This window comes from Microcaecilia unicolor, chromosome 9 (genome assembly GCF_901765095.1).
Source record: "Microcaecilia unicolor chromosome 9, aMicUni1.1, whole genome shotgun sequence".
NCBI lineage: Eukaryota > Metazoa > Chordata > Amphibia > Gymnophiona > Siphonopidae > Microcaecilia > Microcaecilia unicolor.
Genome location: NC_044039.1, coordinates 183,157,485 through 183,180,871, shown reverse-complemented (window position 1 = coordinate 183,180,871; position 23,387 = coordinate 183,157,485). Strand labels below are relative to the sequence as shown.

The 23,387-nt window shown below is 45.1% G+C and overlaps 1 protein-coding gene across 2 annotated transcripts in view; it reads right to left on the bottom strand.

The window, feature by feature from the left end:
* Nucleotides 1-23,387, bottom strand: part of JAG2 (jagged canonical Notch ligand 2) — a 328,883-nt gene that overhangs the window by 103,652 nt on the left and 201,844 nt on the right. The window contains exons 8-11 of one of the 2 annotated variants that reach the window (XM_030213667.1): nucleotides 19,016-19,129; nucleotides 3,061-3,174; nucleotides 2,112-2,225; nucleotides 1,296-1,342 (exon numbers count right to left, since the gene is read on the bottom strand). In XM_030213667.1, the coding sequence (XP_030069527.1) occupies nucleotides 1,296-1,342; nucleotides 2,112-2,225; nucleotides 3,061-3,174; nucleotides 19,016-19,129 (389 nt within the window). The remainder of the gene's footprint in view (nucleotides 1-1,295; nucleotides 1,343-2,111; nucleotides 2,226-3,060; nucleotides 3,175-19,015; nucleotides 19,130-23,387) is intronic. The other variant, XM_030213668.1, reaches the window with a different exon arrangement.

The following is a 23,387-nucleotide window of genomic DNA, read 5'->3' as shown; positions in this document are numbered from 1 at the left end:
GGGACCCTGACAGCTTCTTGCTACCTGGATTGACCATTGTTGGAAGCAGGATACTGTGCTTGATGGACCATGGTATGACCCAGTATGGCAATTCTTCTGCCCTTAATCTCTTCTGCCACTTTGTAGTAGTAGATTTACTTGAACATTGTCTTGCTGCACAACTCACTTCAGCTCAGATGAATGGATTAACATTCTCCTCTAGATTTTTCTGACAAAGCTGAATTTGTGGTTCTATAAATGATGGCAATCTGTCCGTGACCTGTTGCAGCAAACCAGCTCCACACCATGAAGCCTCCACCACTTTGTTCTGACAGTATTGAGGTTCTTGCTCTGGACAGCACTATTTAGTTTATCAAGATATTGCGAATGACATTTTAAATTTTTTACGACTATGTCTAGAAAACAATTTTTCAAAGTCTTGTGGGTCATCCTGATGCTTTCTGGTAAAATGAAGAACGTAGCATTGTTTTTAGACACTAGTTATTTCTTCCTAGCTGTCCTGTGAACACTAATTTCCATGTAGTCTTTTTCTGATAGTTAGCATGAACCCTAAAAATCAGCTGCAGTAAGAGGAATGCATCTTCAGATGTTTATATGGGGCTCTGTGATTTTATGATCTTCCAGTATGCTCTTGAAGTGTTCTTGGCAGGATGACCATTCCTGGGTAGTCACTGTAGTCTATGGCTAGATGGAGCCCAGCTGTTCAGAAATGGGTCTTGCGACCCTGGTCAAACAGATTAAGAATCAACTACTATATGTTCTCTAAAATGTTTATTTCATGCTTTGATGAGTTTCCATTAACATGGAAAAGATCAAACTCTGGAGGAAAGGATGCCCAAACTGAATCATGCATATTTACTGTGCAGGGTGGTGTGCTTGTTTTCAAGTTTTTTTAAACAAATTATTCTAAATTAACCAACTATGCTAAGGAAACGAAAGGTTCACTTACTGTTTCACACATAGATTTTGAGTTAGTATCATTGTTTTGTGTGCCTTGAGAAACAAAATACAAAGTAAGAATTGTTTGATTTAATTCAAACTATTATAGCAAAAGATTGACTGATTCAATTTTAGCATGGGAACGATGGTAAAATTATTTTGGGGGGGTTCACAATCTTTACTCTCTCATAGACTGAAGCACACGAATCAAAATCTACTGGTTGATTTTTTTTTCTCCTGTAGTTGAGCACTTCACTGGTTCAAATGGTATAATGTACAATTTTACTAATCATAAGTTAAGGCCAATAGATATACACCACCATACTATTTTCACTTAAAAAAAAAGTATTACTTGCCTTACAAATGCCTCCATTTTGACACTGTCCATGACAGTCATTTACATCTTTAAAAAGAATTTAAAAACATAATTTTAATATCTTAGTTGCATCAAAATGCCTTGATAACAGAAGCCATCTGAGAATTACTATTAGCATAAAAGCATGCACAGCAGAGAGAAGAACCAGAAGATCTACCTGTCAAAGCTACATCAGACTTTTTTTTAGAGGGGGATGATGTTTAAGAACACCACATGAGTAACAGTGAAACGTTATAATAAGTTGCCTAGATTGCCTTTATAAAACAGGCAATTTGGGCTGACACCTCTCTCTCTGAGGTAACCTCACAAACCTACAAAAATAATTAAAATTTACCCATGTGTATTTACACCTGCTTGGGAGTTGTGCAAATGTTCATGGGTAAAGTACATGCATGTATGTGCATTTTATGAACTACATGCATGCTTTGTGATGCTGCCTGAAATATATCCCCAGGAATGCCTACAAGTGGGTCAGAAATATGTTCCGGCTTGTCACTCTGTGTGCTTTAATAGGCTTAAGTCCATTCTAAAATTTGAAGTTTAAAATATGGGGCTTTACTGCACTCCCAGAATCACAGTGCAACCTGAACTTAAGACCCCTTACAGTATTTTCTGGGGATCATGGCTGAAAGCTTAACTTAGTAAATGAGCAATATAATATCAACATTCACTATGAACAGTGAAAATAAGTCAGGCATATGCTAGTGAAGGATTAAATCAGTAGGCAAATAAGTGTGTGTGTTGCAATTAGAAGAACGATAAAGTGTAATCTAAAAATTCACTGTTAAATACTAACTGATGTGACAATTTACTCCTGTCCATCCTGGAATGCAGTCACAGTAATATCCACCAATCAGATTTCTGCAAGAGTAAGCATTAAGACAGGGTTTCCCCTCACACTCATTAGCATCTGTGAAACAAGACAAAAGAAAGGAGATAAAAGAGCAAACCAGGAAGCAGACACCCTTACCAAGCAAAGCCCACATGCAAGGTCAATGGCTGTTCCAGTTCCAAATCATGTTATAAAGCAACCCAGTGAAATGTACCTCATTACAGTTTTCACTCTGCTTTAGTGGTCCAATTTTTTTCATGCTTCTGTACTTTGTGAGAGTTTCAATTACATTTCACTGCATCTTGCATCACATTCATAATTCTCATGAACTACTTAATCATGCCCATCATAATTAATTCATACCAAAAAGCATTCATTTGAATACATTTAAACAAAATGTTTTTTATTAGTCAAGGTTAGAAAGTAGCCTCTTTCATCCACCTTCAATTTAAAAAGTGCTGCCACCATTAAAATCACCACCACCACCAGTGTAAGTTCAAAAACAAATGCACAAAGGAACTTCTAGAACTGCATCGAGGATTGGACTTTTGAAGAATAAAAGGAAAGTGAAGACAGCCATATGAAAATTATACGTTGAGGTTTTCAGATTTGTCATGTGATTAGTAAGCACACACTTTGTATATACTGGAGGGAAAATGATAAACTTGCCAATTCAGCTGTATTCAGATTGGTGGCTGAACATTACAGAAAAAAAATGTCAACTAGAGCTTAAAGTACCATAACTAATGCATGTATGTAGATCCCCTTCTTGGGAAACCTCCCCCCTGCAATTTCCTATAAAATCTTCTAAATATATATTCTTCTACTCCTTACCAGTAACTAATAAAAATTAACTGCATTTCTAATTTTCCAGATAAGCAATACTTTTCCAATTGTTACAGGTTCTGCTTACCAAGTTGGCAGGTGGTTCCAATCCACTGAGGAGGACATATGCACTCAAAACCATTAATGCGATTAATACAGGTCCCTCCACGCGCACAAGGGTTAGAGGCACATTCATCAATATCTGTAAAAATCACAACCACTCATAAAATAGGGTTTGCATCCTCCAGTACTCCTTTCCCCTACCCTATGCCATGAAGAAAATGCAACACAATAAGTGGCAGTCGATGAAAGAAAGCCAAGGGAATCTACTGAAGACCTGACTGCTGATAGTACAATATAGTTACATGAACTGGGTTGAAAGGAAAAAAAAAAAAAAGGACACTAAACATTTATATATTACTTTCTTAGTCCAAAGACCTTCAACTTACATGCAGAAAATTTTGCAAAATTCTGCTCACCAATTACACTTAAGCCACAAATTTCTATAAAACTGTACAGTATGGGAATGCTTGAAACTAGGGAACATGTTTACTAAGGTTTTGCACTTAAATGCAGTAAGTGTAAAGCCACAGCAGTAGTGCAGGGGATGTGGCCAGCCTCTGCCCTGCATTTATCTCATGGGTCTGTGTTGCATGCCTTAGAAGACAGCTTGAGTATACCCAGTGTCTGCTATGGCATGTAATGTGGGTAAATCAGCTGATGTGGGCGTGTAACCGGCCACCCCCAAGCAGCTCTCCCCCCCCCCCCCTTTTCTCTCCAACCAAAGCATCTGCCCTCCCACCACCACACCCCTAAGGACTCACCCAGAGGTTTCCCTGGTAGGTTACTGGATGGGGCAAGGTGCAGTCTCTCTCTACTCTTGCCCTATAGCTGTTCTGGGTTCAAAATGGCAGCTTTAACCCCTAATGGTAGTCTCACAGTACTACCACTAGGTATCAAACAGCCTGTGTTGAATTTGCCATTTTAGCTAAACTTCTTGAAAATCTGGTTTTAAAGCAAATTTAGCACCTGGACCGTGTTAATATGTTTAGACATTTAGTCCAGCTCAGACTGCTGGACTAGACCACACTGCAGTAAGGAAATACTGTTGCTGGCTATGATGCATATTTGTGAGCAAGCTGTTTTCTGTTCAGGGCCTCCTACTTTGGAACTCTATCGCCTGCAACAACTGACCTCTGACCCAATTCAAGGCCAAACTACAGCCCTTTTATTTAGACTTGTCTTATTCCCCTGTTCCTATGTGGTTAAGGCTAAGCCAGTTGCAGAATCCTGAAACCCAAACTCACTGCCCCACTGTACATCTCACACTCCTAAAGCTCTGTCTCTCTCTAGCATTAGATTGTAAGCCGCTTTGATGGTATGTTTCGTAGGGTGGGATAAGAAGTTAACTATTAAACTTGAAACTCGTGTGTTGCCCATAGCTACAATCGGATTTATTTATATAGTTTTACACCATCCATCATGGCCAGTTAGTGTCTGATTTTAGCTCCTGTATTCAATATTTACATTACTACTTTGGCCAGAAAAATGGAAAGTCAGTGTAACATTTTGTTTTTTTTGCCAACATACAATTTTTATATGCAGTCTGATCAATTTGTTGCAGGTGTGAGGACAAATGCTTCATTATCTCTGAATGCTTAGCATACACAAGCAAGAAGTAGGAAAGGTAGGCTCTTCTAAAAACCGGGAGGAGCCTACCTTTCCTAATTCTTGCTTCTGCAACCTTTTACATAGGAACCAGTGTACCTCCACCCCTTTGGGGTGGTTTTCTTTGCTCCCTACTTAGCATACAGTCAATCTGTAAAGACAAATCCAGATAAGGCAAAAGTAATGAAGATGTTGAGGACAATACTAGTGCTAATTCCTGAAGTAGAGTTTGGTGAACTAGTGGTCATGTATTACACTGAGAGTTTGAAGTAAGGACTAACACTTACCAGTCCACAACCATGTAAATAAAAGCACAATTTCACCAATTGGGAAATTCTTACCCCTTGTTTACTAAGCTGTGTGTCAATGTCGACACAGCCCAGTCAAAGCGCAGCTTAGTATAAAAAGAGGGGGGGGGGGGGGGGTTTACAAAATAGAGAGGATTATGTGGCTGAAATTGAGGGACAATTGGCAGATAAACAGTATTATTTCATGCCTACATAAAGATCCCACCACATCAATCCAAAAAGAGGTTGAAGAAGTTGTTCAATTATAAGTGTCTACAGGTTTCCATACAAATAAGGAAAGATTTCCTGATTATCAAACATCCTATTATTCCAACAATTTATGCCTTGAAAAAGATACACAAGTCATTTATTAATCCTTCTGGAAGACCAATAGTGTCAGGAAAAGAATCCGTGTTTGAACCAATCAATTTTTGTGGATCAATTTCTCCATCCTTTGGTGCCTAAGATCAAGTCCTATTTGCGAGATTCTGGACATACGATTAATCTTTTAGACAAGTTTGACCATGATTTGCATGATTTTTGGGGGGTTACTGTCGACATAGATGCCCTCTATATTAATATCACACAGTTACAAGCACTTGACATCATTAACACAGCTGTTCAGACTCATACTACAAATTGGAGGATTCCAATTAATTTATTCTGACTCTCGCAACTATAGCCTTCACAAAAAAAATATTTTTATTTTCTAGACAAATTTTACTTGCAAATATGTGGTTGCAGTGGCAGCAGCAATGGTACCCGATGTAGCAAACCTATACGCTGTACATTTTGAAGAACCACACTTGCTATGGCCTGGTGATTCTATAAGTTTGGAAAGTTTTTTGAAATGGTTAAACGAAAGGGATCCTCACTATCTTAAAATGAAGCATGATACACAAAATTAGTTTTCTACTAATTTACTAATCTGCGGCAAGGAGTAATACGGTTTTAAGAGCACCCTTTATCATAAACCAACAGGAATGCTTTCTTGTACTAAAGTTTTCATAATCCTTCACTCAAACGGAACCTGCCTTTCTGCCAATTTCTACGTTTGAAGAAAATCTGTTCTGACTTTGATGATTTCAAAGAACAGTCAGCCATTATGCCAAACAGGTTTTCAAGAAGAGGGGATCCCAAAAGATGTATAGAAGAAGGGCTTAAAGCAAGGAATATACCCAAGAGCGACCTTCTGAAATCACTACAAAAGAAGAACGAACATGATATTGTATGCACCCTGTAATACTCTCACACTGCACATAAGATACAATATATTACTAGGAAGAATAGGCATATCTTGGAAGGCCATGAGTGCTTTAGGAAGAAGAATCTAGTAGTTGCATACGCCAAAAACTTGAGAAATGTACTATCTGCCCTTCCTGTTTTGATTAAAGATCCTCTCCAAGGTATTTTCTTTGGACACAGAAGATGCAGCAAATGCAGTGTTTGTACTCAATCTATTGAGACTCCCAAGTTCATCCATCCAAAGTCTAATAAGAGCTTCACCTTAAAGCATTCATCTGATTGCGACACAGCAAGAGTTACATACATTATCTAATATCCATGCAGACATCTACATATTGGAAAAAACAAAACGTAATATCAAGACTTGCATAACTGAGCACAGGAGCTGTATCAGTAGAAATTCATATCTGCACCACTTGTGGTACTTTGAATCATAGCATTGCTGATTTGAAATGTCTAGTTTATAAGGTACTTCATAATCCATGGAAAGGTGGGATATAGATCAACGCCTTTTACAAGAGGAACAAAGGACCATCTTTTGTATGCAATCTTTGGAACCAATGGGTTTGAACTCAGTTTGATCTAAGGTCCTTTTTGTGATTTCTGCGCAGAGACCGCTGCTTTTTAACATTTATAAAAGATGTAGAGATAACTAGTAAGGTAATTAATTATTCAAAGTTGTTAAATCAGAAGAAGAGGACCTTATAATACTGGGCTTCCAAATGGCAGACGACATTTAATATCCACAAGGAACAGGAGAAGTGTGATGCATGTAGAAAAGAGGAACTTTAAAACTATGGGGGTCTTTTATTAAAGCTCAGCTTGAGTTATCTGCAGCAGGGCCCATAAGAATAAAATGGGCCCTGCTGCAGATAATGCAAGCTAAGCTTTAGTAAAAGACCCCCTATAACTGCACTATGCAAGTTTCCACATTAACCCCTTTCTAAGTTGTGCTAGTGGCTGCAGTGCGCTAATGCCAACACAGACCATTCACTTTGAATGGGCTGTGTCGGCACTGCTGTTCGGCTTATTAAACTGGGGGGGGGGGGGGGGGGGTAAGAGTCACCACCCAAGTTCTAGGTATCATGGTTAATACACTGAAACCCTCTGTTCAGTGTGTAGTGGCAACTAAGAAAGGAAAGAATATTAGAAATTTTTAGGAAAGGAATGAAAAAAAATGATAATGTTATAATGCCTTTGTGTTCACTTCATAATGCGACCACACCTCAAATACTGCTGGTCACCGAATCTCAAAAAAAGATAGCCAAATTAGAAAAGATACAGAGAAGGATGACGAAACGATAAAGGGGATGGGGGCGATTTCCCTATGAGGAAAGGCTAAAGAGGACAGGGCTCTTCAGCTTGGAAAAAGATGACTGGGGGGAGATATAATAAGATGTCTATAAAATACTGAGTGGCATGGAAAAGGTAGACATGAATCACTTTTTTTTAGTCTTTCCAAAAATACAAGGACTAGGGGCCACACAATGAAGCTACTAAATAATAAATTTAACACAAATCGGAGAAAATATTTCTTCATTAAACATTATCAATAGAAATCAAACAAAATAAAACATGGAAAAGAAAATAATATGATACCTTTTTTATTGGACATAACTTAATACATTTCTTGATTAGCTTTCGAAGGTTGCCCTTCTTCCTCAGATCGGAAATAAGCAAATGTGGTAGCAGATAGTATATACAGTGGTGGAAATAAGTATTTGATCCCTTGCTGATTTTGTAAGTTTGCCCACTGACAAAGACATGAGCAGCCCATAATTGAAGGGTAGGTTATTGGTAACAGTGAGAGATAGCACATCACAAATTAAATCCGGAAAATCACATTGTGGAAAGTATATGAATTTATTTGCATTCTGCAGAGGGAGGGTATGATACATACCTGTAGCAGTTGTTCTCCGAGGACAGCAGGCTGATTGTTCTCACGACTGGGTGACGTCCGCGGCAGCCCCCACCAACCGGAAGAAGCTTCGCGGGACGGTCGGCACGCAGGACACGCCCACCGCGCATGCGCGGCCGTCTTCCCGCCCGTGCGCGACCGCTCCCGCCAGTTGAATGACTAGCAAAAAGATGAAACACACAACTCCAAAGGGGAGGAGGGAGGGTAGGTGAGAACAATCAGCCTGCTGTCCTCGGAGAACAACTGCTACAGGTATGTATCATACCCTTTCTCCGAGGACAAGCAGGCTGCTTGTTCTCACGACTGGGGTATCCCTAGCTCTCAGGCTCACTCAAAACAATAACCCAGGTCAATTGAACCTCGCAACGGCGAGGGTACAACAGAAATTGACCTACGAAGAACAACTGAGAGTGCAGCCTGACCAGAATAAATTCGGGTCCTGGAGGGTGGAGTTGGATTTACACCCCAAACAGATTCTGCAGCACCGACTGCCCGAACCGACTGTCGCGTCGGGTATCCTGCTGGAGGCAGTAATGAGATGTGAATGTGTGGACAGATGACCACGTCGCAGCCTTGCAGATCTCTTCAATAGTGGCTGACTTCAAGTGGGCCACCGACGCTGCCATGGCTCTGACACTATGAGCCGTGACATGACCCTCAAGAGTCAGCCCAGCCTGGGCGTAAGTGAAGGAAATGCAATCTGCTAGCCAATTGGAGATGGTGCGTTTCCCGACAGCGACCCCTAGCCTGTTAGGGTCGAAAGAAATAAACAATTGGGCGGACTGTCTGTTGGGCTGTGTCCGCTCCAAGTAGAAGGCCAATGCTCTCTTGCAGTCCAATGTGTGCAACTGACGTTCAGCAGGGCGGGTATGCGGCCTGGGGAAGAATGTTGGCAAGACAATTGACTGGTTAAGATGGAACTCCGACACCACCTTCGGCAGGAACTTTGGGTGGGTGCGGAGCACTACTCTGTTGTGATGAAATTTGGTATATGGAGCATGAGCTACTAGGGCTTGAAGCTCACTGACCCTACGAGCGGAAGTAACTGCCACCAAGAAAATGACCTTCCAGGTCAAGTACTTCAGATGGCAGGTATTCAACGGCTCAAAAGGAGGTTTCATCAGCTGGGTGAGGACGACGTTGAGATCCCATGACACTGTGGGAGGCTTGATAGGGGGCTTTGACAAAAGCAAACCTCTCATGAATCGAACGACTAAAGGCTCTCCAGAGATGGCTTTACCTTCCACACGATAATGGTAAGCACTAATCGCACTAAGGTGATTCCTTACTGAGTTGGTCTTGAGGCCAGACTCCGATAAGTGCAGAAGGTATTCAAGCAGGTTCTGTGCAGGGCAAGAACGAGGTTCTAGGGCCTTGCTCTCACACCAGACGACAAACCTCCTCCACTTGAAAAAGTAACTCTTTTTAGTGGAATCCTTCCTAGAGGCAAGCAAGACCCGGGAGACACCCTCAGACAGACCCAACGCAGCGAAGTCTACGCCCTCAACATCCAGGCCGTGAGAGCCAGGGATTGAAGGTTGGGATGCAGCAACGCTCCGTCGTTCTGCGAAATGAGAGTCGGAAAACACTCCAATCTCCACGGTTCTTCGGAGGACAACTCCAGAAGAAGAGGGAACCAGATCTGACAGGGCCAAAAGGGCGCTATCAGACTCATGGTGCCTCGGTCTTGCTTGAGCTTCAGTAAGGTCTTCCCCACCAAAGGTATGGGAGGATACGCATACAGGAGGCCGGTCCCCCAATGAAGGAGAAAGGCATCTGACGCTAGCCTGCCGTGTGTCTGAAGTCTGGAACAGAACAGAGGCAGCTTGTGGTTGGTCTGAGAGGCGAAAAGATCCACCGAGGGGGTGCCCCACTCTCGGAAGATCTTGCGTACCACTCTGGAATGGAGCGACCACTCGTGCGGTTGCATGACTCTGCTCAGTCTGTCGGCCAGACTGTTGTTTACGCCTGCCAGGTACGTGGCTTGGAGAAGCATGCTGTGCCGGCATGCCCAACGCCACATCCCGACGGCTTCCTGACACAGGGGGCGAGATCCGGTGCCCCCCTGCTTGTTGACGTAATACATTGCAACCTGATTGTCTGTCCGAATTTGGATAATTTGGCGGGACAGCCGATCTCTGAAAGCCTTCAGTGCGTTCCAGATCGCTCGGAGCTCCAGTAGGTTGATCTGCAGATCCTTTTCCTGGAGGGACCACAGACCCTGGGTGTGAAGCCCATCGACATGAGCTCCCCACCCCAGGCGAGATGCATCCGTCGTCAACACTTTCGTGGGCTGTGGAATTTGAAATGGACGTCCCAGTGTCAAATTGGTCCGGATGGTCCACCAGAGCAGTGAAGTGCGGCAACTGGTGGAGAGGCGGATGACATCTTCTAGATTCCCGGTGGCCTGGAGCCACTGGGAAGCTAGGGTCCATTAAGCAGATCTCATGTGAAGTCGAGCCATGGGAGTCACATGGACTGTGGAGGCCATATGACCCAGAAGTCTCAACATCTGCCGAGCTGTGATCTGCAGAGACGCTCTGGTCTGCGAAGCCAGGGCCAGGAGATTGGTGGCCCTCGCTTCGGGAAGGTAGGCCTGAGCTGTCTGGGTATTCAGCAGAGCTCCTATGAATTCCAGAGACTGAGTTGGCTGGAGATGGGACTTTGGGTAATTTATCACAAACCCCAGCAGCTCCAGAAGTTGAATAGTGCACTGCATGGACCGGAGGGCTCCTGCCTCCGAGGTGCTCTTGACCAGCCAATCGTCGAGATATGGGAACACGTGCACTCCCAGCTTGCGCAGGTAGGCCGCTACCACCACGAGGCACTTCGTAAACACTCGTGGGGCAGAGGCGAGCCCAAAGGGCAGCACACAATACTGAAAGTGCCGTGCGCCCAGGCGGAATCTGAGATACTGTCTGTGAGCTGGCAGTATCGGGATGTGAGTGTATGCGTCCTTTAAATCCAGGGAACATAGCCAATCGTTTTTCTGAATCATTGGCAGAAGGGTGCCCAAGGAAAGCATCCTGAACTTTTCTTTGACCAGGAATTTGTTCAGGCCTCTCAGGTCTAGGATGGGACGCATCCCCCCTGTTTTCTTTTCCACAAGGAAGTACCTGGAATAGAATCCCTGCCCTTCCTGCCCGGGTGGTACGGGCTCGACCGCATTGGCGCTGAGAAGGGCGGAGAGTTCCTCTGCAAGTACCTGCTTGTGATGGGAGCTGAAAGACTGAGCTCCCGGAGGACAATTTGGAGGCAGGGAGGCCAAATTCAGGGCGTATCCGCACCGCACTATTTGGAGAACCCACTGGTCGGAGGTTATGAGAGGCCACCTTTGATGAAAGAATTTTAACCTCCCTCCGACCGGCAGGTCGTCCGGTACGGACACTTGTAGGGCGGCTATGTTCCCGTGGATCCAGTCAAAAGCCCGTCCCCGGCTTTTGCTGTGGAGGCGCAGGGGGCTGCTTAGGCGCACGCTGTTGACGGGAACGAGCGCGCTGGGGCTGTCCCTGTGCCTGACGAAGGCCTTCGGGCCGGCTGGTTGTACCTACGCTTTGCAAAAGAATAGGGTGCAGCCTGCCGGACCCGGGAAAAACGCCCGCCCGTGGGGGCGGGTGCTGAAGGCGCCTGGTGGGAGAGCTTGTCGAGAGCGGTTTCCCGCTGATGCAGTTGGTCAACCATCTGCTCGACCTTCTCACCAAAAATGTTATCCCCCCGGCAAGGGACGTCAGCCAGTCTCTGCTGGGTGCGGTTGTCCAGGTCAGAGGCACGCAGCCATGAGAGCCTGCGCATCACTATACCTTGGGCCGCAGCACGAGATGCCACGTCACAGGTGTCAAAAATCCCCCTGGACAGGAACTTTCTGCACGCCTTCAGCTGCCTGACCACCTCCTGATATGGCCTGGACTGCTCCGGCGGGAGCTTATCGACCAGGTCCGCCAGCTGTTGCACATTGGTCCGCATGTGGATGCTCATATAGAGCAGGTAGGATTGGATGCGGGTCACGAGCATGGAGGATTGGTAGGCCTTCCTCCCAAACGAGTCCAGAGTGCGAGACTCCCGCCCCGGGGGCGCCGAGGCGGTATCCCTCGAACTCCGTGCCCTCTTGAGAGCAGAATCCACGACCGCTGAGTCATGGGGCAACTGGGGCCGCATGAGCTCTGGGTCAGAGTGGATCCTGTACTGGGACTCTGCTTTCTTGGGAATGGTGGGGTTAGTTAATGGTCGCACCCAGTTCCGAAGCAGCGTCTCCTTCAGGTCATTGTGCAGCGGTACCGTGGAGGACTCTCTAGGTGGTGATGGATAGTCGAGGACCTCGAGCATCTCGGCCCTCGGCTCTTCCACAGAGGCCACGGGGAAGGGAATGCTGATAGACATATCCCGCACAAAGGAGGCAAAGGAGAGACTCTCAGGAGGGGAGAGTTTCCTCTCCGGTGACGGCGTGGGGTCCGAGGGAAGGCCCGTAGACTCCTCTGAGGAGAAATATCTCGGGTCCTCCTCTTCCCCCCACGAGTCCTCATCCTCGGTATCGGACATAAGCTCATGTAGCTGAGTCCGGTACCGGGCCCGGCTCGACGTCGAGGCACCGAGGTCTCGGTGTCGTCGAGCGGTGGACTCCCGCGCCGGCGGGGACGGAGCTCCCTCCATCGACGTCGACGGGGACTCCACCTGCGTGGCGGTCGAGACCGGCACCGCAAGCGGCGGCGGTGTCGACAGCCCCGGCGCCGGGCTAGAGCTCGCCGGCGCCACAGTCATCGGCGTCGGGGGCGCAAGCACCCCCGACGCCGGCCCAGCCTGGCGCATCAGCCCTTCCAGGATCCCCGGAAGGATGGCTCTGAGGCACTCGTCCAGGCCCGCTGCCGGGAAAGGCGGTGGGGCCGGTAAGGGTGTCGGTGCCAGAAGCTGCTGGGGGCCAGGAGACGGCACCGAGGTGCCGGAACCCCGACGCGTCGGTACCTCCACCACCGACGGAGATCTCTCCTCTCTGCGATGACGCTTCGGCGTCGACTCCTCTTCAGGGTGCACCGAGGGCTCCCGGTGACGGCGCTTTTTGTCCTTTTTCCGGTGCACGTCACCGGCGCCGGAGGGCATGGAGGAGGAGGAGGTCGATCCCCCTCGGTCTCGAGGTACCGGGTCCGACAGGGTTCGGTCCCGTGGCTCACGAGCTGAGGGAGTGACCGGGGCCGACTGCCCACGCGGCCTCTCAACCCCACTCTCACCGGCGGGCCGACGGGACCTGTTCTCCTGGGGTCGCTGCCATCGGTGCCGATGTCTCGGGCATCGATACCGGTACCGAAGAACCGGCCTTCGATACCGATGCCGTCGAGGTCGACGTCGAGGGGCCGGCGCAAGTTCCAAAAAGACGGTCCCGTAGAACTTGCCTCGCAACCTGAGTCCGTTTCCGGAGACCGAGACACAAAGCACACGACTTGAGATTGTGCTCCGGCCCGAGGCACTGGAGGCACCAAGCGTGGGTGTCGGTCTGCGAGATCGGCCGGCCGCAGCGACCACACTTTTTAAATCCACTCGGGACCTTCGAGGACATCGACGGAAAAATCGCGTCGGCGAAGTCAAAGTCGGCAATGGTGGCTAAAATCACACCACGAAAAAACAAACCGACCGAGCGGCCACTAGGCCGCAACGTGGCGTCCCCGCTAGAAGCGAGGGAAAAGGGGAGCGCGTGCTCCACACGCGCGAAATCCCCTTTTTTTTTTTTTTTTTTTTAATAACACAAAAGAAAAGAGGAAACCGAACGGGGATCCAAAAGCGACGATCCGCGTAAACGCGGTCGAAAAATCCGGCGGCTGAACAGAGAGAGGCAATTGCACAACTCTCTCCAGTCGCGGAAAAAAAGTAACTGGCGGGAGCGGTCGCGCACGGGTGGGAAGACGGCCGCGAATGCGCGGTGGGCGTGTCCTGCGTGCCGACCGTCCCGCGAAGCTTCTTCCGGTTGGTGGGGGCTGCCGCGGACGTCACCCAGTCGTGAGAACAAGCAGCCTGCTTGTCCTCGGAGAAAAATAAGTATTTGATCCCCCACCAACCAGTAAGAGATCTGGCCCCTACAGACCAGGTAGATGCTCCAAATCAACTCGTTACCTGCATGACAGACAGCTGTCGGCAATGGTCACCTGTATGAAAGACACCTGTCCACAGACTCAGTGAATCAGTCAGACTAACCTCTACAAAATGGCCAAGAGCAAGGAGCTGTCTAAGGATGTCAGGGACAAGATCATACACCTGCACAAGGCTGGAATGGGCTACAAAACCATCAGTAAGACGCTGGGCGAGAAGGAGACAACTGTTGGTGCCATAGTAAGAAAATGGAAGAAGTACAAAATGACTGTCAATCGACAAAGATCTGGGGCTCCACACAAAATCTCACCTCGTGGGGTATCCTTGATCATGAGGAAGGTTAGAAATCAGCCTACAACTACAAGGGGGGAACTTGTCAATGATCTCAAGGCAGCTGGGACCACTGTCACCACGAAAACCATTGGTAACACATTACGACATAACGGATTGCAATCCTGCAGTGCCCGCAAGGTCCCCCTGCTCCGGAAGGCACATGTGACGGCCCGTCTGAAGTTTGCCAGTGAACACCTGGATGATGCCGAGAGTGATTGGGAGAAGGTGCTGTGGTCAGATGAGACAAAAATTGAGCTCTTTGGCATGAACTCAACTCGCCGTGTTTGGAGGAAGAGAAATGCTGCCTATGACCCAAAGAACACCGTCCCCACTGTCAAGCATGGAGGTGGAAATGTTATGTTTTGGGGGTGTTTCTCTGCTAAGGGCACAGGACTACTTCACCGCATCAATGGGAGAATGGATGGGGCCATGTACCGTACAATTCTGAGTGACAACCTCCTTCCCTCCGCCAGGGCCTTAAAAATGGGTCGTGGCTGGGTCTTCCAGCACGACAATGACCCAAAACATACAGCCAAGGCAACAAAGGAGTGGCTCAGGAAGAAGCACATTAGGGTCATGGAGTGGCCTAGCCAGTCACCAGACCTTAATCCCATTGAAAACTTATGGAGGGAGCTGAAGCTGCGAGTTGCCAAGCGACAGCCCAGAACTCTTAATGATTTAGAGATGATCTGCAAAGAGGAGTGGACCAAAATTCCTCCTGACATGTGTGCAAACCTCATCATCAACTACAGAAGACGTCTGACCGCTGTGCTTGCCAACAAGGGTTTTGCCACCAAGTATTAGGTCTTGTTTGCCAGAGGGATTAAATACTTATTTCCCTCTGCAGAATGCAAATAAATTCATATACTTTCCACAATGTGTTTTCCGGATTTAATTTGTGATGTGCTATCTCTCACTGTTACCAATAACCTACCCTTCAATTATGGGCTGCTCATGTCTTTGTCAGTGGGCAAACTTACAAAATCAGCAAGGGATCAAATACTTATTTCCACCACTGTATGAGAGAAACATCAAAGCATTACTTTGACAGTCTGACAGAGTGGGAGGGTGGGGGTATGCATGGGGACCCCCACCCTCCCACTCTGTCAGACTGTCAAAGTAATGCTTTGATGTTTCTCTCATATATACTATCTGCTACCACATTTGCTTATTTCCGATCTGAGGAAGAAGGGCAACCTTCGAAAGCTAATCAAGAAATGTATTAAGTTATGCCCAATAAAAAAGGTATCATCTTATTTTCTTTTCTATGTTTTATTTTGTTTGATTTCTATTGATAACCTTTAAGAGTGGACTAACACGGCTACCACACCTCTCTACTTTCATTAAACATGAAATTAAACTCTGGAATTCGTTAAAAGAGAATGTGGTAAAAGTAGTTACCTTAGCTAAGTTTAAAAAATGGTTTGGATAATTTAGTCCCTAGATACTTTAGGCACATGTCATGTGGGTCACTCACCGACATGGTCCTAATACAGTCTGTGCAGGAAAAACCTGCTTAAGGGCATGCTAAGGCCACTTTCTACCACAGCTTAGTAAAAGGACCCCAAGTACTTACCAACTCTGACTAGTGGGATGCTGGGGGGGGGGGGGGGGGGGTCCTGATTATTCTTGTCCAGATAGTCTGAACCCTATCTGGACAGTCTTCTGGTTTCTATGTAGGATTCTATTGACTTGGCCACATAAAGGACACTTGTTGAACTACTGTTGGTATTACTTTGTTCTTGGAATTCTTTTCTTGCTAGAAAGAAAAATCTTCTTCCTAGTCCCAGACTGATGGTAGATTGAACATGTTTTCCCCCATGGTGCAAAGAACCATCAGCTTTCCCTCGATCTTTGTGTCTTCCTATCTTTGCTGATGTAAAGTATCTCCACAACAATGCTTCCACTCTCATACTTTACAGTAAGGATGGCGCTAACAGGGTAATATATTGTATTTTATTTCACAAACCACTAGCATTGGTACCAAGACTTCCAATTTGGTCTCAAAACAGAAAACCTTCTCATATGGGTACAACACTCCATATGCTTTTTTTTTTGGGGGGGGGGGGGGGGGGGCAAATGCTATGCAGTACATCAAATAGTGTTTCTTCAGCAGTGACATCTTAGGTTTCAAAGTGACCCTCAGAAGATTTCTTAACCCATAGCTGACTTTGGAGAAGTGGCTCGATCTGGACAGGGTCTTTGTGATGCCAGTGTTTATACTTTACAGTGATAGACCTGACATTTCCAAAACACACTGAAATTCTTGTACTTTTCCCCAATCTATACCTTTAAATAAACTGTAACCCAGCAGCTCCTTGTTGATCACATTTAGATCTTTGTTTTATGGTGTGAATTTGAAGCAAACAGTTTGAATAACCCAGGATAAGTACATAAGTATTGCCACACTGGGACAGACCAAAGGTCCATCAGGCCAGGCATCCTGTTTCCAACAGTGGCCAATCCAGGTCACAAATACCTGGTAAGATCCCAAAAAAAGTCAATACATTTTATGCTGCTTATCCCCAAGTCAATTTAATAATAGTCTATGCCGGCCAGACCTTTTTTAAAACTCCGCTGTGCTAACCACCTCTACCACATTCTCTGGCAAAGAAATTCCAGAGTTTAATTACACATTCAGTGAAGAAAGATTTTCCCCAATTCGTATTAAATTTACTACTTTGTAGCTTCATCGCATGCTCCCTAGTCCTAGTATTTTTGGAAAGAGTAAACAAGCAATTCACCTCTACCCGTTCCACTCCACTCATTATTTTATAGACCTCTACCATATCTCCCCTCAGCCATCTCTTCTCCAAGCTGAAGAGCCCTAGACGCTTCAGCCTTTCCTCATGGGGAAGTCATCCCATCCCGTTTATCATTTTCGTCACCCTTCTCTGTATCTTTTCTAATTCTACTGTACCTCTGAGATGCAGTGACCAGAATTGCGACAGAATGTGTGTGTCTGTGTGAGTGAGAGAGTTTAGTGTGTGTCCCGTGTGCACCAATTATGCTCTCTCCCCTGCATTCATCCATATGCAGGATCTCTCCCCTGCCCATCCATCGTAGTGTAGCAATTCTCCTCTGTCCCTTGCCCTCCCCCCTACATGTGCATCACACCTCCCCCCTCCGAGTTCTAGGCCCCCTCCCTCCCAGTTCCAGGCCCCCCTCCCAGTTCCAGGGTCATCATCCCTCCCTTCCAATTCCAGGCCCCCTCCCTCCGATTTGTAAAACTCATCTTCACTCACCACGTCGGCGTTACGGCAGCAGCGGTACAACGCACGCAGGCTTGGGTCCATCTCTGTGTTAGCTCTGGTCCCGCAAGGGCGGGAGCATAGCTAAGAAAGAGATGGGCCGAGCCTGCGTGCGTTGTACTGCTGCTGCCGGCTAGGATTACGATGAAGGATGGAGGCGTGGTTGAGGCGTATCGGGGAACTTTGCTTTTTTGCATGCAGGGGAGGACGTGCCGGGCTGGAAGCTTTTGGCGTGGCGGTAGTGCTCGCAGCTGAGTTAGAGGGAGTCGAAAAGGAGCTTTAACTCTTTTTTAGGGAGGGGGGCGGGGCGATATATCTTGCGGTGCTGAACCAGGAAATTGCTTTCTTTCCTGTGGTTGGTCCCTTCTTCTGACGTTGCGTTACCATGGGCGGAGCGATTATTGTTTATTTACTATACCGTTTCTAATTGCATTCACAAAACAGAACGGTTTACATCTTAAAATAAAATATTTTAAAAACGTGTAAGAAATCCATTGATTTGATAGAAAAGCACAGCAAAAACTAAAACAACCATTCTAAAAGATACTAATACCAATAGACATTGGACAACCATAACATACTATATAAGTAAACATATTATTTTTACTGCGTATTCATTCTGCCTATTTGTCCCCGTGAAGCCTACGAACACTACAGGGCTTCACGGCTTCAGTGCTACGGAGTCAGCTTCAGAACGTTGGAGGTGCGAATTATTATATTAGATGTGTCATAAGGCAATTTTCAAAAGTTATTTAATTTGGGTTTTTCTGTGATAAAAGGATATGAAGACAAATCAAAATGTTTGCTTTGTATTTCTACTTACTGAATATGCTTTATTATTTTCACTCTATAAAGTATAGAATATGTTTTGTATACTAGTGACACTCATTCACAATGATTACAGTGACCATACTCCTCTCTCTCCAGTACAGTAACCACTACACATTAATCAATTCTAGGGATTATGGTATGAAAAAAAAAAAGTTCTGTAGCTTTAAAAAAAAAAAAAATCAAGGAAGAATTGAAGCCAATATTACAGAGTTTCTATTCCTTCTGTTTGTAAATCTAATAAAACAAATGATGAATTTTGTACCTATTACGCTACGCAAACCAAATAGTCAAGCTCCACACAGAAGCAGTGGCCTTAATTTGTGTTAAAATGCTAGCAATTGTATAGTGTAACATGATTATTCAGTGAAACAAATCCTAAACATCCTATGTTAATATATTACACCATACCATGAATCAGTTTAGCTGAACTACACCTACCAATAGCACATGTGGTTCCACTCCATCCTGGAGGACAGTGGCACTCAAAACTTGAGGATATTTCATGGCAGATTCCTCCATTAGCACAAGGATTTGATACACAAGCATGTTCAGCTAAAAATAAAAAATAAAAAGCACAACACAAGCTAAGTATACCAAGGTAACATTTTTTTTTAAGTAGCACAATAAAGGTATTTGAAGAACCTCTCCACTAGGATTAAACATAACACCGACATCTTGGATAATACCCTACAGACGTTCAAATACCATGGATGCCTGATAAATATTCTACCAGTATACTCCTGCATCACGCCCATTCATAAGCACCAGAAAGTAAACACCTGTAGAAAATTTCTGAAACTGTTCAGGACAATATGAAATTTTTAATAAGACTAAATTTCAGAGAAAGATATACACTACATTTGATATGTTATTTAAAATTAGGGATGGGCATTTAGTACACTACTACTTTGATTATTATTTTTTTTAATGTTAATATATATAAAGAAACATGTCTCAGGAAATTTCCAATCACAAATATAACCACATCAAAACATTCAAGCCCACATCAAGGAAAGATCTTGTCAAGTTGCCAAAGAAGGAAAAAAACCACTCATTGTTAGCAGACTTAGAAATACAATTCTAAACCCTAAGTATCTACAGAAACATTACATTTATCCTGAAGAAAAATTTTCCAAATGCAAAAGCTAAAAAAAAAAAAAAAACACAACCTTATATGTCACCAGACATTTACAAGGAAACAAAGAAAAATGTGGCTCCTATAGCTAACACTCTAGATTTAAGCTGCAGAAAAGACTTCCACATTAGTTGTGTAGGTCTGGAGACATCAGGAAACCCCGTTATTGCCTGAACACAAAACAATGTACTTTTTTATGAAAATATGCCTTAAAAACTAACATCTTATGAACTTCAGACTGAAAGGTAAGCAGCAAAGTTGCCTCATTGTAATATCACGAGAATATTCTAAGAATTTTGTTAAATTTTAACTATTGATCGTGTCCATAGCACCTTCCTGTCCAGATACCTTAATTGCTGAAAGAAGATAATACAAATTATTAACAACAACAGAATCTATGGACAGCTGTAATACATCACAAAGATACATTCTGAAAAGCTCTATTAGCTAAATAATTTGTAACAGGAAAATTTAACAAATCAAGATTACATACTCTAGAAGCATTTTCCAAACATTCCACATGAAAATGAATAACCAAACAGTCCTTAGTAGCTGCAGCCAAAGCTGCTTGGCAGGAGGTAATCTGATTCTCAACTTCCATCCTTAGTTCTGTCTTGGCCAATTTTTCATCCTGGTCAGCAAAGTTGGCTGTGGTTTCTTGAGTAAATTTACTTAATGATAAATTATCTTGAAGAGCCTTTCAATCCTAGTCACTGCCAACATAACATCCTTTGGTGGAGGGATAGCATTGTATGTTACGAAAGGCCTTGAATGGAATAGACTAAATTCTGCAGGACATGAAACATCGTGGAACCCCTATAGATTGAAATTCCATGTGTAAAGGGGAAAATGATAGTGATAGGGAGTGTACTATTGTCCACCTTGCCAGGATGAACAGTCAGATGTAGAAAGGTTATCAAATTAAGGAGGCTAACAAACTGGGGAACAATAATAATGAGCGATTTCAATTACCTGATATTGATTGGGTAAATGTAACATCAGGGCATGCCTAGAGATCAACTTCCTTGATGCAATCAAGGACTACTCCATGGAGCAGCTGGTTCAGGAGCCAACAAGAGGCGGAACCATTTTAGACCTAGTTGTTAGTGGAGCACATGATCTAGTGCAGGAGGGAATGGTGCTGGGGCCTCTTGATAATAGCAATCATAACATGATCAGATTTGACAAACTGTAGAGTAAGTACACACAGGAAATCCAATATGTTAGTATTTAACTTTCAAAAAGGAAGCTATGAAAATGAGAATGGTTTAAAAAAAAAATTAAGAGGAACAGCTGCAGAAGTCAAAAATTTACATCAGGTGTGTTTGATGTTCAAAAATACCATCCTGGAAGCCCAGGCCAAATATATTCCATGTATTTAAAAAGGAGGAAGGAAGAACAAAATACCCGGCATGGTTAAAAAGTGAAGTGAAGGAATTAACAGAAAATTCTTCAGAATATGAAGAAGGATCAGACTGAAAATAATAGAAAACAGCACAAGGAATGTCAAGTCAAATGCAAAGCGCTGATAAGGAAGGCAGAGAGACTTTGAAAAGAAGATTGCGTTGGAGGCAAAAACACATAGTAAAAACTTTAGGTATATTAAAAGCAAAAAGCTGGCAAAAGAATCAGTTGGCCCGCTAGATGACCGAGAGATAAAAGGGGCACTCATTTCTCCTTCCTTAGCGTCCCTCTGGACCGGCCTCGCAGAAGGAAAATATGAGCCACCGTGCTTAGAATCCACATCCCCCCTGTAGACACTGCCGGCAAAACAGAAGAACCCCTTGAAGGGAAAAAAAACGCCACCAAAGCCATGAGCAGGGACGGCGAGGATAACAAAATGGCGGCATTCCCGCCAAAACGAAGCTGACTGACGCACCCAAGAATGCCGTATTGGACCTCCCCGATACCGGTGCCGCTCCTGTCTCTGACTAAATATCCAGCACTGCACAGCACTTTGTACGGCTTCTCACTCTGAGAACAGCATCGGAGCTGCTCTACTATGGCACTGAAACTGGCACTTTTTTTTTTTTTTTTTAAACCTGTGCTGCGGAGAAAAGCGGCAAAGGGGAAAGGAAAGGCCAGACGAAAAGGGGAGAAAGGGAGCTGCTTTGCTCGCTTGCACTCTCTGAACTGCTGATAGCTTGTTTTTTTTTTTTTGTTTTTTTTTTTAAACGTATAGCGGCTGCCTCTCCCTGCCTGCACAGCTTTTCCCCCAAAGAGTCTGAGGCACAATCAAGGACACAAAAGCATCACACCGATGCTAGGGAGGACATGGGGGGAGGGACCCGGCTATTCGAGTGTGACACCCCCGAGGCTGTAAGAGACCCCCACGGCCTCAGGCTCCACCAACAGGCAAAACCTCGGATGCACAGCCCAGACCTAATTCCCTACACAGAGGAACCCTGATGAGCCTTAAAAACAAAACCAAACAGAAAGAAACCATAGAAGAGAGATAGCAAGGAATGAGACTAAAGGGCTCACCACCTTCCACTTGCTGGAGACAGATTACTGGATCTTTCTCTAGCTGGCAAGGGCTCTTATTGGCTCTCTCTCTAGAATCACAGTTCTCAGTCTCCACCTGCTGGAAGGCGTGCACAACCCATCAGTTACATTCTGGGCCGGTCCGGAGGGACGCTAAGAAAAGGAACCTAAGGTCTGCCCTCACACCAGACAGCAAACCTCCTCCATTTGAAAAAGAGTAACACCTCTTAGTGGAATCTTTCCGGAAAAAGAACAAGATCTTGGAGAAATTCTCAGGAAGATGCAAGGAAGAAAATTCTAAGCCCTCAACATCCAGGCTGTGAGGGTCAGAGACTGGAGGTTGGTATATAGAAGAGATCCCTTGCTCTATGTGATGAGGGTCAGAAAACACTCCAATCTCCAAGGTTCTTCAGAGAATAATGCTAAAACAAGGGAGAACCAGATCTGCTTGGGTCAGTATGGAGCAATCAGGATCATGGTTCCTCAGTCTTGCTTGAGTTTCAGCAAAGTCTTCCCCAAAAAGAGGGATGGAAGGATACACAACAGAAGGCCGGTATCCCAATGAAGGGGTAAGGCATCAGACTCTAGCCTGTCATGGGCCTGGGACAGCAAAGAGATCCACAGAGAGGGGTGCCCCACACTCAGATCTTGCAGGCAACATCCATGCTGAGTGATCACTCATGTAGTTGCATAACCCTGTCCAGTCTATCGGCCAGGTTGTTGGATCTGCCTGCCAGGTAAGTGGCTTTGAGGAGCATCCCATGCTGGGCTGCCCAGTGCCACATCTGCACATCCTCTGGATATGATCCGGTGCCCCCTGCTTATTGGTGTAGTACATCACTACTACTACTTATCACTTCTATAGTGCTACAAGGCATACGCAGCGCTGTACACCATACACGAAAAAGGCAGTCCCTGCTCAAAGAACTCACAATCTAAGTAAGACAGGTAAACAGACAGAACAACTAAGAGGTAAGGGAATTAAAGGTAGGGTACAGGGTAAGTGAATAGTGGCTAGGGTGAATAGTGGCTAGGGATTGTCTGTTTAAATGAGCACAATTTGGTTGTCGGCACCTTCTGGGGCTGAGAAATTTGGAATGAAGTCCCACAGTCAAATTGGACCTAATTGTCTACCAAAGGAGAGACTGAACCAACTCTGGTGTTACTCAGATGACATCCACTAAATTCCCC